Below are 20,153 nucleotides of genomic sequence, written 5' to 3'. Positions count from 1 at the left end.
GTTACTCTTCATTGCTATTTTTATGCCAGTACCAACCTGTGTTGGTTACAACTGTCCCGAATTATATCTTGAAGTCTGATATTGTGATGTCTCCAGTTTTGTTTTGTTGTTGTTGTCCAAGATTGCTGTACAGAATGATGGACTTGTGACTATTGCTGAAGGACTATACTATTGTAATAACATAGGAAACAATGGTGGGGGAGGGAGATGGGGAGGATAAAAGGGAGATGGGGAGGAAATCCCTGAGCCTACAGAATGGTATCGTGGAAAATAAATTTTAAAAAAATTTAGAAGAAACAAATAAAAAATGCTTCTGCTATTCAGAGTCTCTTGTGGTTCCTTGTGAATTTTAGACTCATTTTTCTAGAAATGAGGTACAGATTTAATATTACCAAAATATCTATACTACTGAAAGCAATTTAGGATTCTTCGTGATCCCAATCAAAGTACCCATAACATTCCTGTCAGACACATTGTTCTTAGTGCTGCTGGGTTGATGACTGGAGCCCAGGAGGCCAGGAGGCCAGAAAGGCAGTCAGAAGTAGAGGCCAGCAGCCATGCCAGAGCTTCAAAAAGCAGAAGTAACATGGAGGAAAGGTTTCGGAGCAAAGGGGGAGAATTGAGTGGTTAGGATGGCATGAGGGAGAAGGAATGAAGATGCCCAGGAGAGCAGCTGGTATGGAAACCACATGAGCCAGGTGGCCTCTCCCCAGGCAGAAGGCTGGTTTTGCTGGAGCAAAACCATCTAGAAAGATCTGAAAGGAGGTGCAGGCTCAGGTCCAGAGCTTAGAAAAAAAGTCAGGGTGTAGACACCAATGTACGAGTCGAAACCGTTCCTTAATAGACAATGAAATGAGGCAAATGCACAATAATAAAGTCATTTTGAATTACATGATAGAAAAAAAAAGCATCTTTCTACATGGTCAATTTACACAGTGACAAAATACATCCAGACAACTTGTAAATTCTTTCCTTACCACACTGTATTCTAGAGGCACACCTGAAACCTCAAGTGCATCAAGTCGGTGCAAGGTATCTCTTGGAAGTCTTCATCACATGCCCATTCACGTGTGAGCCAGAAACAGACCCAGGCCCTGGGGCATAAAGCTGCAAACCCCACTCTCATAGAGATGTTTGCTTACTTGTCCTGCCAGACAGGAGCATCAAGCTGCAAGTTGGAAGGGAACTCTTGTGTGTGGCAGGGTGGGAGGGCAGTACTTGGCACTTAAGGTAAGATGTCACTTGAGAGAGACATACTTCTTATTGTAAGACTTGGATTCAAGCCCCACCTCCATATCTGACCCCAACTTCCTGCAACTGCACATCCTGGGAGGCAGCATGTGATGGGTTAAAGTCCTTACCATGCGCATGGAAGACCCAGTGAGCTCCTGGCTCCTGGCTGCAGCCTGGCTTAGCCCACTGTTGCAGGCATTTGACGAGTAGATCAGAGAAAGGAAGATCTTGTCTGTCTCATTCTCTCTGCCCTTAAAAAATTAAGAGAGGAGGGCCCGGCGTGGTGGCACAGTGGTTAAAGTCCTTGCCTTGCACACCCAGGATCCCATATGGGCCCGGCGCCGGTTCTAATCCCGGCAGCCCCGCTTCCCTTCCAGCTCCCCGCTTGTGGCCTGGGGAAGCAGTCGACGACCCAAAGCTTTGGGAACCTGCACCCGCGTGGGAGACCCTGAAGAGGCTCCTGGCTTCAGATCGGCAGAGCATCGGCCGTTGCGCTCACTTGGGGAGTGAATCATCGGACGGAAGATCTTCCTCTCTGTCTCTCCTCTCTGTATATCTGCCTTTCCAATAAAAGTAAAATAAATCTTTAAAAAAAAATTAAGAGAGGAGTAAAAATGAAACCGAGACAAGGAGCCAGTCAGTCTAGAAGGTCAAGGTAGGTTTCTCTGTGGAAATAACCCAGGAATGTGAGTCACGAATACCAAGACAGCAGTGATGTTCTGAGGAAGAAGACACAGACCTGCCAGGGCTGGTGGGAAGGGGGCAGGAGTAGACCGTCTCAAGACCAGGGGAGACTCCCTGGCCCAAGTGCAGAAAGCAGGGGCAGGGGAAAGCTGTCACGGAGCCTTGGAGGAGGGAAAAAAAATCACAGGAAAATGTGTGAAAGTGCATGAATCGCCCAAAAAACAACGTGAAGTTAATTAAATAAGTGTGTGTATCAGTGATGTTTTATGATAGTAAATGAAGTCAATGAATTTTAACAAAATTAACCCAATTTAAATTAACATAATCACTTCCTAGAAAATGCCTGAACAGAGAGAGTCTAAATTACACGGGAGTTCAATAAATATTACTGGACTAGGAGTTGGTGTTGCTGAGTCCTGCTCTTCCTTCCCTGGACACTGGTTTGACAAACTCAGCTCACATCGCGGAACTTCCAGAATATCATCCAGCTCTCAGTTTAAATATCGTAAGCGCCTCCCATCTACGCGGCTAAAACTGAATGCAGATGAGAGGGGAACTGGTGGCGTTTGACCAAGGTCACTGTCAACGTGGGAGAGCTACCCCATGTTCTCCTCTTGGGGGCATCTCCTCTGCCCTAGGATTCCACCCCTGCAAAAGAAAACTCTTCTATTAAAAAAAGAAGAAGTAGTTGAATTACTTTACATGCAGATTTTTTTAACCCCAATGGAAATGCAAAGAGAGATTCAGAATTATATGTGAGGCGTTAATTACTTAAATCTGACTGGGTGCTTGTTTCTATGAATGAATGCACTTAATTAATTTTTCCCCTAGCTTCTTGCTATTTCCCAGATATAATCTATTTTCTTTCATCCCAGGGGCAATGGAAGGACGACAAAAGAAGGAACCAGTGATTTGAAATTCCAGAACTTCGCTCTGCCGAAAAATAGGTCAGAAGATTTACTTGTTTATTAATAGAAGGGGGTGGGACGCTGGCTCTGTGGCAAGCCAGCTGACCATCACACATGCAGAAACTGTGGGCTGGAATTATGGCAGTGGGAGTGACCCCAGAGGCCGTGCTGAGACCAAAGGGCGGAGAAAGGGCTTGCTGTGGGTTGAGACTCCCTGCCTCCACAGCCCTGCAGGTGAGGCACCTCACCAGACCTCCCAGCCAGAAAAGGAGGCTCCAGGCTCCTGCCAGTGCATTTTAGGATGCCCTGGGGATCATATCACCAGTCTGTGTCAGGGACTCACAGCAAACAGACAAGGTAGAGCCAAAGGCTTCCAGCCTTCCCTTCCTCGGTGCTTTGATTGGGAAAAACGCTGAACATTTATGGCATCAAGACTAGAAGAGGCCCCTGAAGATGCTGGGACAAGAGACAGAGCTTTGCCCTCAGAGGCTCACAGACCAGGCAAAAAGCTCAGTGACAAGTGCTAACGTGACAAAATTCCCACCAAGGGAGTCAAGCAGACATTAGCCCTGTCTGCTCTGTCCCTCTGCAGACTGACACAGAGCAGCATCCTGCACCTAGCAGGCACCCTTTCACACCTGCCTGGGTGGACTCCTGGGCTGGTGAGTGAGGGCCCAAGGGTTTCCATAATGATGCTAATTCTCCCATCCCAATTTAGTTCAACTCAACCCAGCCCACTAAATGTCCTTCAGTTCCTTCTCCGTGAGCCACCACAAGCAGGCTCGGATTTAAGATGTGCACAGAACATGCTTTCCCTGACTCCCACGTAACTGAACACTCGGGGAATTTTTCAAAACCACTTTAAGCAAAGGAAAATTTGTGGCTGTTCTCAGACTTCTTTAATGTTTACATTAAATGCATTTGAATAACACATTTTAAGTCCATTTCTCTTATTTCTTGACAATAGCGAAACCGGGAGATGGAAGCATTAGGAGCTTTCCTTCAAGTGCAGAGGACTGCAGCAATTACATGCATCAAAGTAATATTTACAGTTGCATGGTGGGGGGACAGAGAGAAAAGAGCAGAGCTTTTTTTCTGAAGCAAATTATTTCAGGATGTGTCATAGCACGCTCAGGATATATTAAAAAGAGCAACAGACGATGTTTGTGCAGCCTGTTCCAAACCATTTATAAACCCAAGCTTAAAAAAAACCCATATACATACAAATCTCTGTACCTCTGCATATTTTATAATGGGAGTATTATATGAATATAAATTAGTATTTGAGATATGTAAATCAAATCCAATGTCTGAAAGCTACATATCGAGCCGGCTGTCTTGTTTTAATAATCATTACACACATGTATTCCCTCCTCCATAGAAATGACAATGGCCAGCATTCGATGCTGAGCATAAGGGGAAGCCACTGCCGAGCAGGCTGAGGTGCAGAGTGAGCCCACTGGACCTAGGTTGGAATTGGGAGGTCTTTCCATTACAGTTTATTGTGACTTTTAGAAATGGCAGGTGAAATTTTTTGTCCATCACAGAATCTCCTGGACCTAGAGTTTGGAAACAAAGAGCTCTGTGGGCTCCCTGGGCCAACACAGCTCCTTAATAAATCATAGAGGCCAAAGGTCTGAGCACTCACTATGTGTTAGGCACATTCCACCTGCCTGTGGATGTTCTCACAGGATGTTCTCACTGTAGCCATCCTACTTTTTAAGACAGATGAATACAGCCCTTGAGGCTAATAGAGAGTCACAGCAAGTAAAGGTAGACATATTATTATTCCTCACACTGTTGCATGTGGGGGTCAACACACTCAACAAGCACAAAGTGGCTGTCCATCCTCTGCCAGCCGCCCCAAGCTGAGCTCATGATTCCTCATTAACAAGGCTAAATTTCACTGTGGGTTTTGGAGTAGACAAACAATTCTCAGGTCATGCATGTGTGTGCTCATGCATGTGTAAGAGTGCATGTATATACATGTGTGCATGAGTTTGTACATGTGTGTATGTGAGTGGCACTTTCTATTTCTTTTTAAAAATATTCATTCATTTATTTGAAAGTCAGATTTACAGGGAGAGATAGATCGGCCATCTGCTGATTCACTCCCTAGGTTGCTGCAACAACCTAGACTGAACCAGGCCAAAACCAGGAGCTGCGTGCTTCATTTGGTTCTCCGAAGTGGGCATCTTCTGCTACTTTTCCCGCGCCAATAGCAGGGAGCTGGGTTGGAGTAGAGCTGCCAGGACACGGACTGGTGTCCATAGCAGATGTCCAGGGTTACAGGAACCAACTTTCCTGGCCATGACTTCCCTCATGAAGAAGAGGGAGGTGAACTGAGGCTCTGGGAGACACATCTGCACATTGGGATAAATAAAAGCAAAGCTTGTTCTAGGGGCTGGGCTTGGGACCAGCAGAGTCTGTATCCCCTGTGGTCTTAGAAACGTGTCAGAAAGAGGAGTGTGGGAGCACAGCTCCTGCATGTCAGAAGCTTTCCCAGAAAGCCTAATGCTTGCTTTAGGGGCCTGAGAATCTTGGCTAGGAGCATTGTCCCCCAGAGTGAAAGCTTTGGAATTGGAGTAAGAGACCTAGGGCTCCAGTCCTAATCTGTGCCTGCCCACCGAGAAGTAAGAGAACAGAAAGAAAAATCATGAGAGAAAAAGGAGGGCACAGGAGACCCAATACTTGTCTCTTTGAGAAGAGGACTAGCCCTTAAATGGTTAATCTGTGGGAAGCCCTGAGAACACCACAGCTGAACAGACATAGCCCCACCAGCAGGACACTCAGTGTATGGTAGAGTGGGACAGCAGGGTGAGCCATTTGCCACACACTGCCTCTCTAGGAACAGCTGAGTGAGTGGCAGAGCCAAGACTCCTTTCTAAGCCTTCAATTCCCACAAGGATCTATCTCCCTTTTCTCTCCCTTCTCACTGACAGTATTGGTCCTAACAGTGTCCTTCACACTTGCTACATGCAGATCCTTCCCACTCATCACCACTTGCTCTATGGATTTTATCTTTCCTCTCCCTTAAGCACCTGCACTAACAGTTCACTCCAGGGGAACAGAGTGCAGGTGGCTGTAATTTCTCAGGGCACAGGAGAGCCAAGTCCTCACCCCAGAGAAGGAAACCTTCTTCTATTGCATGCACTAGGAGGCCCCCTACTGGGCCTCAAGAGCCAGGCAAGCCCAGGAACTGTGAGCCTGCTGCCTGCTTGCTTCTCCCCTTGATTTTGTGTCACCTGCTCCCAGCTTTCACAGGATTGCATTCAACCAAGAGCAGTGAGGCACTGGCTCGTTCTGCTCCACCTCACTGTGCTTAGAGCGAGGAGTGCTGGAAGATCGCAGTAGCCAAGAGATTTGCAGGTCCAACATTCTTTGGCAGGGCATGTATGCAATGTGGAGTCCAGACAGCTTTCCCACGGTCAGCCACAGGGGGCACATCCCTACCCAATGCCCCATAGATATTTGCTGAAGGATGGGGAGGAAAAAGATGGGAAGTCTGGGGGGCAGTCAAGATCCACTAGTTTTATGGTGTTGATACACTAGGACGCTGCTTGATTCAAAGCCAGCCATGCCACATGCTTGATACTTCAGCAGGTGACAAAATGAAGCAAGTGGGAGAAGGCTAGGGGGAAGAAGAGATGGAGGAGACCAAAGCGGGAGGGCTTGAAAAAGATGGAGGGATGTGGGACATGGGCGGTATTCTGCTTGGAAGAGGAAGGTTTTACCTAACTCCGGCATGGTGGCTCAGCCTGCCACTCTCGTTTGTTTGCCGTAGAACCCATCACAATGTCTGACGTTTTTGTTTTCAATGATCAGTATTGGCTAGAGACATCGGTAGCTAATGTGAAAGACCATAGCCTACAATGACCCTACTGGCTTAAAGAACTGAAAACCTAGTTAAGGAATGAAAGAAATGAATCAATAGTCAGACGCTACCTGCCAGCTTTACAAAGTATATCGTGAGCAGTGCAAAGCAGGGAGGTGTCCAGAGGGGCTGGGAGGGCAGCTTCCTGAGGAGGCAGCGGGCAGGGATCTGGGGTGAGCTTATGACAGTTCTGCGTGGCAGTAGACACCTCCAGGGTTTTCTCCCCAGGGTCCCGTCAAGGAGTTGCAAGACCCAAATATCTTTTATAAAAAGATAAGAGGAGGATTCTGGAAGCTAATTAGGGATGTTTTTGAGGCATAATGAACCTATTTATTCACTAATCAAATATGAGCCTTGACTCAATCCCACCTGGAGGTGAGTTTCAGCTTTTCAAAGTCATGTGGGACTGGGAGATGCTCTCTGATCTGCAGTCTGTGATGAAACAAGAAACTTGTTCCCGGGGGCTTTTAAGAGGCATTGTGCGTGCAGGTGGAGCATTGTGAGTGCACATCCTATTGTGTGGCGGCCATTGTTGGCCTCATTGGAATAGGACTGGCGTGTAAAGAGCCAGCCTTCATTGACAATGCAGCTTGAAGCAATTGGCCTCCTGGGAGCTGTGCGTGTGGACATAACACTCATTCACTCACCATCCACGCAGTCCTGCTCATGTAATAGCAGTATAGACAACACTGCAGGCACTGAATTGGCACCAAGTTTCCTATTTAGGATCCAAGAGCCCAGTCCAGGGGGCCTGAACACCCAAGTTGCTATCTATTCCAGTGAGGCAATGTGAGTTACACGGGAAACCGTTGGAGGCACACCCGGGTGGTGGTTGGAGAGCTTTGTTGGCCATGTGGGAAGCAAGGAGAACTCTCCCTGCCCAGCTATCATTCTCATGTTCCTGGACTCTAGAAACCTCGGTACTTCCCTCTCTAATTAGCCTTTGGTGCCCCTATATCACTTTTCTGAGACAGCTGTTTGTATCTTGTGCCCACTTACCTTAAGGATCTACACTGTCTGCTAGTTTACCCCTCACGTTCTCTCTGCCCTGAGCACCCTGTGCATGTCCAAACCTTAGCCTCACAGCTCCCTGACACCAACTGTCTACCTCTAAGGCATGGAGAGGGAGAATGGCGCACCTGGTTACCACAGACAGCAGGACACCTACACTATGTGATCCAGTAGGATCCTCACAGTCAACCCATCCTCAAAGGGGAAGAAATCCTTCTGGTCTTACTTGGCACTGGGATATTATAAGACTCCCAACACTGAAATAAACATGATATCCACCAAGAATTGTCGTAAGCTTTTGGCAAAATCATTGTTGCATAGAGTTCAATTCCTGCCTGACACAGGGCAAGCATTCAGACAGAGGGGAAAAGGCTATGAATTGAGTCACTTCAGATTTCTGCTCATTTCTGTCTAGTTTAACAGCTCCAAGAAGGATCGGTTGTCTTTCAAAAGCTAGTGGATTTTTTCAGGAGTAACTTCTCATTTCCAAGCAGAACCTAAAATGAAAAGTAAAGTTGAGCAGATCAATCTTGGAAGTTTCAGAAGGCAGAATGCTGGTGGTGTGAAATCACCCAGTCATTCGCCAAGGGTGTGCTGCCGACTCCTGGGACTTCCCACACTGCGCTCAAGGGAGCAATGAGTTACTAGTCTTCATACAAGGAGCTTGACCCTGGAGACAGGACCAAGTGCCATCTCTGTGGACTGGAACAACACACAGCCAAACTCTGTTTCCATGGATAAGGTGGACGCCAGCACCCATGGCTGCCGCACCAGACCCAGTCCTGCCAGGCAGCACAAGCATGAGTCGGGGCTAGAAACAGGAGTTGAATTTCATTATAGTTACTAAATGTATTAAAATTTTTTAAGTGTTAAAATAACTCAGAATTAAAACTCTGTAAAGATCCTTAAGTATTGAAGACAACAGATCTCGGAAGATCAGCCTTGTTCACTTTATCTCCCGTGAATGCTGACACTCGCCTTACACACTAAACAAAGAGTCAGAAAAGCCTGCTGCTGCACTCAAGCCCAGGTTAGAGAGGGTCAAGGGAGAGAGCGCAGAGTGGCTGCCATGTGGGTCACTCAACATGGTCATGCCATTGGCACTGCTGGCAAAAGGAAACCAGAGCCTCCTGGCAAGAGGCGGCATGCAAACTCCCCAACGTGCCGGGCGCACAGAGAGCTCGCCAGCTTTCCATGAAGTTTGCTAGCAGCCTCATGCATTCATCACCTGAGCTGTCAAGCTGCAAAGAGTGCCAACAGGAGTCTTTTCAGATAGCTTGTCAGTGGCTGGTGTCAAGAAGGCGTGTGCGCCCCAGTCAGACAAAACTGTGGCATCCTGGACACTCCCAAGAAACTCCCTCCTGCCCTGGCCCCTGGGATGGTTGCTCCAGCAGACCCCTCCTCCCTCCCCACTCTGTTTCCCAGGCTCCCTAGCTCCTAGCTGGGGCTCAGCTGGAATAACAACAGCACTCCCTGTTTTGTTGGTGCTTCCTCTGCTAATTCACTTGGCTTGCACTGACGCATGGAGAGCCCTGGGGTGCATAATCCCCCAGGATATGACATCTGAATGAGCAGGGAGACAGAGCTGAGAGCATCAGCCACTTTCAGACAGCCTTGGCCATGGGGAGGAAGCTAAGCTCTGGGCACACAGCACACTGCAGTCTAACTTGCTGCTGCTGGCTTCTACAAAACCAGGCATTAGGAGTCGGGCAAATGCTGGTTCTGCCGATCCTTGCTGGGCTACTTCAAGAGGAGAGGAGCGGGAGTGGAGGGGGATGGCAATGTTAACTCTTCTAAACTTTGTTTGCATCTGCAAAGTGCAGCTGGAAATGCACAACAGGTGCATTGTGGCTTTGGACAAAATGTTCAAAACTCCCTCTGCTGGCTGTTTTGAAATATACAATACCTTATTGTTGACCTACTCACCCTACCATGTCCTCAAACAGCACTACCATCTCCTCCTGACTAACTGGAGCTGGCACCCCTGGACAACCTCTCCCATGCCTCCATCCTGTGACAACCACTGTTCTAATTCTATCAGGTCTGCACTTCTGCTCTGTATCTCATCAATTTGCACAATTACTGTATGCCCATTCAAAATAAAGTGTGGACACACCCATTTAGCCTAGCCATTAAGATGCCCTAGCCCAACATCAAAGAGCCCAGGTTTGACTCCCAGTTCCAGCTTCAGTCTAGCTTTCTGTTCATGGGCCCCTGAGGAGGCAGCAAGTAATGGCTCTAACATTTGGCCCCTTATCACACATGGAATACAGCCAGCTTGAGTTCCCAGCCCCCAGCTTTGGTCCTGGCCCAGGCCTAGCTCTTAGAGCATTTGGGGAATGAACCAGAGGTTGGCAAATCTCTTTGTCTGCTTCTGTCTTCTCTGCCTCCCACATAAATTCGTAATAATAATAATAATAATACATAAGCAAAATAAAAAATTTTAAAAACCACCCACTCACCAAAATCCCATCCAGAGCTTCTTCCCCCGCCCTTGCTGTGTTGCTGTTACTATAAGCATGTGTGTAATACCGCACACTGTCTGCTTAAAGCCGACTTTGAAGGGTACAGTGTAGCATTGTTAACTACAGACACTGTGCTGTATAGCATCTCTCTAAGACCTGTTGACGTTCTACAACCAAAACTTGAAACACGTGCACTTGTACCTCCTCTTTCTTGCTCCCCCAGCCCTTCCACAAGGGAAACTATTCTAGATCCAGCATAAATGTAGTGTGATACAGTATGCATGCACGGTTGGATATAAACTTACCTCAAAAAGCATCCATTGTACATGTTAAGTATGTACAGAGTTCTGAGTTAAAATAAATCTTTTTATAATGCTGAATTTTAAAAAGAAATTGCAAAAAATAAATTTAAATGGATTGAACTGGTCCATTTAAAAAAAAAACTGTCGGGCCCAGCGCGGAGGCACAAGTGGTTAAGGTCCTCGCCTTGCACGCCCGGGATCCCATATGGGCGCTGGTTCTATCCCGGCAGCCCCATTTCCCTCCCAGCTCCCTGCCTATGGCCCGGGAAAGCAGTCGAGGACGGCCCAAAGCTTTGGGACCCTGCACCCGTGTGGGAGACCCAGAAGAGGCTCCTAGCTTCGGATTGGCATAGCATCGGCCGTTGTGCCCACTTGAGGAGTGAATCATCGGACGGAAGATCTTCCTCTCTGTCTCTCCTCTCTGTCTCTCCTCTCTGTATATCCGCCTTTCCAATAAAAAAAAATAATAAAAATAAATCTTTAAAAAAAAAACTGTCTACCAGTCAGAACCTAGCCTCATTCAGTGCCTGGACAGGGACTTCAAACTATGTTTTCCTGATTTCCTCTTTTTAGATGAGAAACGACTCACTTCCACCTCCAGGAGCCTGAAATAGGGAATCTTCTAGCAGCTCTGGGCCCCCGTTCTCCTATTTGTAAAACTCTGGAACTGGCCCACATTATCTCCAACAAGCTTCCTAGTATTTGCAGCCGTAGGTCCTCAAGTCCAGGGGAGGCCAAGGTCGGATACTACTTTAATCCCCATGTTCCTTTAAGGTCCTGGGCAGAGTTTGCCTTATCCTGAAAACTCCCACACTCAGCCTTGCAGGATGCCTGTGTGGGACCTGCTGTCCCTAATCAACAGGACGCCTTTCTACACTTTCATTCTGCTCAGAAGCACATGTCACTTCTGTGTCCCATGCAAGGAATGGCAAGCCCAGACGCCAGGGAAGTCTTTTCGAGGTGTCAGCAGAGTCAGCTCCTCACCAGCTGATTTGTGTTGATTTCCACAGAATTTCAGGCCACCTGAGAGGATACCAACTGCTCCCCTCAAGGGGCCCTGAGAGCACAGTTGCACCTGCCACCAGAGCATGACTGGCCATGTCCTCCAGGCCCTGGGGAGGGGACAGGCAAGGCTTGGGAGACCAGAGGGGCTGCAGGTAAACCCCACACGCTTAGTGGCTTTTGGGAACAGGCAAGTTGCTTCCTTTTCTATAAACTCGGGGTTCCCAACCTAGTCACTTTGAGAATTAAAAATAGGGAAGAGAAGGCAATAGAGCAGGCAGGCAGCTGTACTCATGGGCTGTGGTTTCCTGGTTACCAACACCTCCATGTTCCAGGATTCTGTACCCAGTCCCAGCCACCAAATCAGCCTCATAAATATTTACACCCGGTGTGTGTTGCGATGTGCAATTAATTGCTCCTGTGACGCACTTGGGGAACCTCAGAGGAAAGGTGTAATGCAAGGACTGGCAGTGATTAGAGGTACAAACAAGTTGGCTCATGGCAGCACCATCCTTTGGAGCTTTCTGCGTCCTTGGGGCCTTTCAGATCCTTGCCCACAATGTAGGAAAAATATCCGTGCACAAGTACACCACTCAAGGGTGAATCCTGTGGCTATGCCAAGACCTTGCAAGTGAATGGACAAAAACGTACAGATACCCCACCAGAGAGGAAATGCAGTTAGTCCAAAACCTATCTGAAAAAAAAAAAACAATATTTCTATTTCAGGAATCATCAAGGAAGGGCAATGGGTAAAATAAGGAATGAGTGCCAGGTAGGTAAAGTGATTTGAAAGTCCGAGGTTTATCATGGTAAGAAACAATGACACAGTCATGCTTTCTATAGATAATGACAGAAAATAATATGAACCAATCCCAGCTTCCAGGAAGTGGCTGAACCAGAGGCAAGCAAGTCCACTCTGTTTGGCCATTCCAAAGTCCCATCACAGAAATATTCAGAAGAGGCCAACAGTGCAAGAAGAGACTCACATTGCAACATAATTTACAATCACAAATACTAACAAGAACCTCAGGACTCAGTATCATGTAAAACACATGTAGGATCTTATGTATTCTTTCGTAATGCATAGATGCATTTTTCCCAATGTATGTGTACAGATTCATAACATACCAATGTTCAAGAAAATCACCAAACAATATGTGTGACGTTGTTTTCTACAAGCCCCTTTGTGTTTTCTTTCTAAAGATATTGTGAATGGAAGTCTAGGGCAAGGCAGCACAAAGCAATGGCAGAGGCTGCCTGTGAAGCACCTCTCATGCAAGCAGCTGACGCTCACCCTGGCTCTTTTCCACCCTAGGTCATGGACTCGCCTCGGTGGTGGTGCCCCAGGTGAGTCATCAGCGCGGTGGGAACACCTGTACAGCCTCAAATGAAATCATTGACCTGTTCAAAACAACATCAGCTGCTAGCTCCCACCTCTCCCTCCAGTTGCTGCTGAGGCACACTGGTTTGGAAGCCAGAGTATGGGGATCCTGGCTCTGCAGGTGTTAGCTGAGGAGCCTTGCAGGAAGCATGGCTCATTCTGTGCCTGAGTTCTTCCATCTGAGAAATGGGTATTCATCTCCCAAATGCCAGTATTGTGCCTACTCTTCGAAGTTTGTTCAGCTCTATATCATAGAGTTGGTTTAAACTTCATAAAATGGGTTTCCCCAAAATAAAGTTGAGTGACTGGATGATTCAACAAGCTCATCCTATGTGGTCTGACAGCTCTTCTCAGAGCTGGTTTTTTGGTACCTAGAAGTTAAGCAAAGTTTGAGTAAAACTTGTGTTTTTCACAGAGAATAGAAAAAGCCCACGGGACATCTCTAAAAAGCTTAGCATTGGACATGATGATGGGAATGTGAAGGAAAAAAAAGTGAGAGTGGTCCAGGAAAAAGCATGAAAAGTGATTGAGTGGTGAGACCAACAGAGTCAGCAAATGAGTTGGAAAGGTTCATTACAGAACACACTGGAACACAGGACCAGCTCTCAGCAGGTGCACACAGCATTGGCAGAATGGGGCAAAGCAAGCAGTGTCAGCCTAGGCAGGACCTGAGCACCCACATAGTCTCACGGAAATGTTTTTCTGAAACTTCCCAGGAAGTTTTGACTAGGGCTATGCCATTCTGAGGGGATGCATTCAAACTGCACTCTAGTCTTTGACCTCAAACACAGTCCTCTTTGGGAGCTCACCGCCAATCCCTTCCCAACTTCCACCTGAATCCCGTCCGGAACTGAAGGTGCTTTATGACAGGGCACACCGAGGAGGAAGTATCATGTAGCCGCTGCGAGCAATGAGGCCAGGCCTCTTGGTGCCCCTCTGTATGCTGACGGTGTGTTTTCTGATTTCAAAGCAAGCAACAAAACAGTGTGTATTCTGTGATCCCACACAAATGGACTCCAAATGTTGCTGGAAAACTGGAATGAAAAGAGCACACCTTTTCCACAGACTTTTCAGAGCACTGTCACATACAGACTGCATGCCTGTACGTCGTGTGCGCATGTGCGAAGAGCTGTCTTGAACTGGTGCTCACTTTCTTTTGGCTTTGCTCGGCCTTATCATTTTTCTATCATAGCATACATTTTTATTTTTCTATGCTAAAAGAAATCTACGACCAAAAATAAAATGAATTCTTAAAAAAAGAAACACTGCAGGCCTGAAGACAGACACATTCTGTATTCAAACTTGCACAATTTGTCAATGTCAACACCTCCTCAGAGGCTGTGTGGAAGGAGCAGCTCTGTGTTTTTCCATAAAATAAACTCACAAGTTCTCCCCCCACCGAATAGTGAAATCAGAGAAGAGAGCCCTATTTAGAAAGTGAGCCCTTCTGTCTTAAATCACCACAAATATTTAAAAAAAACAAAAACAAAAAAACCTGACAAAGATAGATGCTAACTGGTTTGATTAAGCAGAAACATTTTCTTTTGTCCAGGAATATTTGAATTTTTTTAAGTTTTCTAAGGAAAGCAGTGTTGATAGTTGATGATTTTTCTCATTTTGGAAAGAAAAATTTGTGTTTTAAAAAGCAGTGAAGGGCCCGGCGCGGTGGCGCAAGTGGTTAAAGGTCCTCGCCTTGCACCCCCGGGATCCCATATGGGCGCCGGTTCTAATCCCGGCAGCCCCGCTTCCCTTCCAGCTCCCTGCTTGTGGCCTGGGAAAGCAGTCGAGGACGGCCCAAAGCTTTGGGAACCTGCACCCGTGTGGGAGACCCGGAAGAGGCTCCTGGCTTCGGATCGGCATAGTATCGGCCCGTTGCGCTCACTTGGGGAGTGAATCATCGGACGGAAGATCTTCCTCTCTGTCTCTCCTCTCTGTATATCCGCCTTTCAAATTAAAAAATAATAAAAATAAATCTAAAAAAAAAAAAAAAAAAAAAAAAAAGCAGTGAATACAGAATCTATAAGTATCCACTGCCCCCTGCTGGCCTCTTGCAGGCATCACAGCACCACATTAATTCAGCAGAGGCCGGCCCGGGCTGCTTCTCCCAAAGACGCTGGGAATATTGGTGAATAGAAACAAATCGAAAACTGACAACTGACTTGCTGGGGCAAGGTGCTCACCCCGTTCTTGTAAACACAAGCCACAGCTTCAAATCAGCCCCAGATTAAGAACTCCAAAGGACTAACACACTCGTCTTCAAACTTTTGTGTATAACATACAATCACAATTGGAAATGTTTATGCAAAAATAAACCAAAAAAAAATTGCATTCACACATCATCTTTTCATAAGAATGTATGTTCATGAACTTTGAAATCCCTCATATATATGGATTTCAATTTTTGGCATCAAAATAAGCTTGATCTTTAAAATCTGTTCACCATATCCTGAAGCCCATATCAGGGTTTGTGCTTTCGTTGGTTTGCAGTAAAGCCGAGCAATCCTTAATTTTCACAGATAATTTAAATTCAGGTAGGTCCACATATTTTGTAAGAACCACTGATCACTTAAAAGGGGAAGATGGGAACTAGCAAAACCACCTCCCCACCAAGAAGCAACTATCAAATCCAGACAATGGCCATTTCACTTGAATCTCTAAAGAGCACCTCAAGAAACGGAATGGGGGCCAGCTGCCTCCCAGATCACCCGTTCCGTCACGTGTTCACCCCTTCCTTCATTGGATCAATTTATGGCAAACCAGTAAGATGACAAAATGACATCCAGCTTTGGCCACAATGAAATATGAAGGTGAAGTTCCTGGGCCTGGGAAAGGCCTGGCTGCAGTACTGAGGTTGTAGCGCTGTGCTTTGCAGATGAAGAAATGAAGGAGGGAAGAGAAGACGTGCCTGCCCACACCGGCCATGCACTGGGAACACGAAGCCTGTTCTCCAAGCCTCCCATACGCCGCCCGTAAGCAGCCATTCCGCGAACAGTCATCCATTCATCGCACAGAATACGACGACTGCATCTCCTTCTCTGGCTAGGCAGACGGACAGGGAAAACTGAATCCACACACATGCCATCTTCAGACGATACATGCGTTATCCAAAATTACACATGGATTTTCATTTTTACACGGAAATAAACTTAATCTTTCAGTGCTATTTTTCGATGAAGTGCCCTCAAAACTGTAGGATATAAAACAGATTATTTTCTGTTTGTATTCTGCCTCCCTTTTTTTCTCTTCCTTTCAATCTCCCAAAGTGCAAGCCATCCAAAGCTCTTCGCACATCACACTCCTTTCCTCAGCACGCAAAGGAACAGAAGGATTCTCATCCTCCTTTTCCTTCAGACAAGAGTTGATGCTGAACCAAAGATATTCCAAAGTTTAGAACCTGCCAGGTACAGGATGTGGCCTATCCTAGTCTCCTCATACTGAGATCAAAATCAGCCTGATACCCTCTATCCCTAAATAGCTTGTAATTCCTAACAGACAGAAGCTGAAGAAGACAGCCCAGTTCCTAGCACAGAGGCCAAGGCTTTGAGTTTGCAGCTCAGGAGTTGAATCCATGCTCCAGCTCCTGGCCATGAGTGGAAAGACAGAACCTAAAGTCCTGATCTGTGTCAGGTGTTTTAAGGGTTCTGGTTTTGTTACACTCACGTACAGATAAAGGTAGACTGAGGCCAAGAGAAGTCAGAGCAGAAGAAAATGAGTGGAGCGGAACTGCAACCCATCACAACCCACCCAGGGATACACGACAAACACTTTTGGCCTCTGTCCTTTCATCCTTAAGTGACTGGTCACCCACTCAGTGACTACTGAACCCCTTAGGCCTCACGGTCGGAGGTGACTCCAGCCTGAAGAGCCCATGTGGAAGATCAAAAGATGGATGCCAACAGAGTTGAACACTAAAAAGCATACACAGTGTGCTGAAAAATGAACACTAACTGATGAGCAAGTTCCTAATATAGATCCAAATACAGTGCGAAAGATCTGGATTGTGTGAGAAAGATTTGGTCATGAAGCTGAGCTTGAAAATGCAAGCACAGAACACGGTATCTTGTCAGTGGGCACCGTGCCAGGCGCTTATCTAGTGAGATTGAAGAGTTGATGTTCCCCATGAATGCCGTTGGCCAAAACTTCTCAGCTAAGTTGGATAGATGCTAGTGTTCCCATCCTAGCCCCTTTCTAACCTTAGCTGATAGAGGTCTTTCCTGAGCTCACATCACACGAAAGTGATACAGTCGGAATCTGAAGCTAACATTCCTCACTGGGCTTCAACAGAATGCCCAACTTTTTCAGGTCTTTGATTGACAGATCTGCCATGCAGTGGGTGAACTCCAACATGGCCTCTACTAAGAACTGCAAGATATTTAACAGAAATGTATGAGGACTTAAACTGCATAGATACCATTTCATTTTGTTTTTCTATGCTAAATCCAGTCCAGACGTGAGAAAAGATAAGACTATTGAGCAGCTCTGCTCCTGGAAGTCCTCGGAGGCCCCCACTCCTCTCGCCACGTTGTTGTCCCTCTTGCATCGGCCTCCATCCTACAGCCTAAAGCAGCTGTATCTGTGGACCAGGCAGCAGGATGGCGGAGAACAGGAAGAGGAACAAAAAACATTTCAGAAAGCCTCCTGGAATTTGCAAGTTCATCAACTGAGACTTCGATGCATGGCCTCTTGCAGATGCGAGGGGCACAAATGGATATGCACCAAAGACTCTCAGGGATCCGTGCTGTTAAACCAAGAGTTCCTGTCCCAGACAAGACACAGACTCACAGTTGTATCTCCCAGGCTATGTAGTGAGCACTCACTCAGAGTCACTAATTCCTGGGCTTTCCCCGTGTTTATGAGTAAGTCTAGTTGGGAGCCTGTGGAGTTGGAGCCATTCCTAATCTTTACTGTACCCCGGCCCACTTTATACTCCCTTAAGTCTTCCCTTGTGTCTAAAATGAAAATGGAAGCTGGTTTTGCCTAGGGAACCAATCAGACATGAGGAGCCTGCTGCCTTTGTTTCCTAGAGAAACAGAAAGTTCCGATTCTCTGCAGGCTTCCTCATTTTGCCTCACTTCGCACACCAGATAAACATATTCCTGTCAGTGGGACCTGCTGGGAATCCTTTCAGCAAGTGATTTCCTTAAATGTGAATATCTCATGGCAACTGCACTTGGAGACTCAACCAACTGCTGTGTCCCTGGGAAGGCACTAAGACGAAGGCGTGAGCCACATACCTCCAGGAATGTGGGCTCAGGGAGAGAGAGAGACAGAGAGACAGAAACAGAGGAAGAGAGAGAAGCCCCACTCTAAATATACAAGGCATGAAAACTTACAACCAAGGTTCAGGGTGGGTGTCAGTCTGGGACATTCACAAAGGGGAAATTTGAGGATTCGGAGACTCTGGCGACCCTGACCTAGCAGGTTCCTTGGGAAAGGCAGGACACAGAGACGGGACATCAGCTGGGGAAAGGCAGAGCATGAGGAACCCAATCAAGGTGTTGGAGGCGATCAAATAGGGAAGATGGAGATGTGCACTAACGTGGACAGAGCAGCCCAGACATCAGGGTCGGTCAGGAAGAGAAGTCAGGTGCAGTTTTGTCCAGGAAGAGATGCGTGCAGAAGAAGAGGGCAGAGATGGACTCCAAGCAGATTACACTGGGCCTTGGTGTCCACACAGGTGTCTGGGCTGTAGATTGTGGGTCAGCAGCTGATATGGACAGGGGGACAGTTAAAAAAAGCCATGCTTAAAATTATATGTTCAGATTCTGCATTGACAATACAAACAGGAAGTTTGGAAGATAAAGAGATGTAAATGAGGTTGGCCTGAAGAAACAATCAGATGCTGCCATCTTATTATGTCACAATGAGTGGGGTATAAAGCAAGTGCTTTAACAACTCTGTGAGATTTCTATGGCCTTGAGTGGTCAGAACAACAGTAACACAGAAGACAGGAAAATGGGATCTTACACGATGCTGAGCCTCCGGCCAGCTCAAGAGAGGTGGGAGAAGATGAGATCTCCAGGCAGAATGGACACAGGTCCACCCAGAAGGGGCATGGAGCCAGTTCAAGGGAGTCTCAGGCTGGATGACTGGTCTTTGACAAGGAGGCTCCACAAATCTCTGAATGGTCACACTCAGTGAGTTATTTCTGGAATGATACAAAGCCCTAAAGGAGTAGAGCATATCCCCAGTAACTCTGGGTTCTTTTGCTGCTTCCAGGCCAGCTGGGCTGTCATGGGTGGCCTTAATCATTTGACTCAGCTCATGGAAGAGGACAAATCACTGCCACCAAGAGCTAGGACAATGTGTGGGGCTTCTCCACCAGAGATCTCAGTGAAGATGTAATTGTGCTGGGTCAGGAAGATCTCTCTGTGCCCTGAGATAGTTGTAGTTACCTCTCCTTCCAGCAGGGCGGCTGGCCAGGATTGGGTGTAGGTTGGATCCGGCTCCTCCAGCCTCACCATTTCAGGAAGATTAGCTTTGGCTGGATGACACTTTCCCTATCCACTGGATTGCAGCAAATTGCAAGGAGCTGTGCTTCCATGGAACCAAACTTTAACTAACTTACACATTATGACCTTCAAAAGCCTTGGGCATGCTACACAACTTACACCTGCTTCCTGCGTAGCTTGCTATCACACCTATCGTACCACGGTGGCTCACAAAATCTGGATGCAGTCCAGACAGTTGTCTTGCATTTCCCAGCAGCCACAGGATGAAGGGAAACATAGTCCCTCACAAAAATGAAGCTTTCCACCTAATCCCAGCCAAGCATTCGCTGACAAGTGCCCAGTTCCTGCTCTCTGAGGGGCAGAAGTTCCTCATGGCTGCTCTCACACAGAGACAGTGATAAGATCATCTTCCATATTTAAAGCTCCTCATAGCAGACTGAAGGCACAAAATTACAATACAACTTGGAAAAATTAGCTCCACACAGAATGCGATGATGCCCATGAGCAGTTCTATTCAACAGATGTCTCCCAAGAACTCCATTGCTCAGTTGCTCCATGGTGGGACTGGAGCCCCAGGCCAGGGATTCCATCACCCGAGTCTTGGGGTGAGAAGGGAGAGGCGAACAAACCCTGTGAGATGTTGCTGAGTCAGCACTCAGGAGCAGCTGGGGGCAGGTGGAAGGTCTTTCAGCATCCTGCTTGTCAGGGAAGGTTTTCATCTGCTCCAGAAAAAGCAACCCCTCTTGCATCCCCTGCCACATGGTGTTTCAGTCTGTTCAGTTTTCCTTCCTCCTTTTTCCATGGGCCCTGTGTTGTAAGAGCAACAGGTAGAAATAGGAAC

At 47.0% G+C, this 20,153-nt stretch overlaps 1 protein-coding gene across 1 annotated transcript in view; it reads left to right on the top strand.

The window, feature by feature from the left end:
* Positions 1-1,847: 1,847 nt before the first annotated feature.
* CLNK (cytokine dependent hematopoietic cell linker) overlaps positions 1,848-20,153 on the top strand; it is an 80,301-nt gene continuing 61,995 nt past the window's right edge. The window contains exons 1-3 of the mRNA XM_040966319.1: positions 1,848-1,888; positions 2,793-2,864; positions 12,795-12,826. Coding sequence (XP_040822253.1) covers positions 1,848-1,888; positions 2,793-2,864; positions 12,795-12,826 — 145 coding nt within the window. The remainder of the gene's footprint in view (positions 1,889-2,792; positions 2,865-12,794; positions 12,827-20,153) is intronic.

Source organism: Ochotona curzoniae, unplaced genomic scaffold (assembly GCF_017591425.1).
Source record: "Ochotona curzoniae isolate NIBS_2020 unplaced genomic scaffold, NIBS_Ocur_1.0 scaffold_4505, whole genome shotgun sequence".
NCBI classification, from domain to species: domain Eukaryota; kingdom Metazoa; phylum Chordata; class Mammalia; order Lagomorpha; family Ochotonidae; genus Ochotona; species Ochotona curzoniae.
This window is presented reverse-complemented; position numbering and strand designations above follow the sequence as displayed.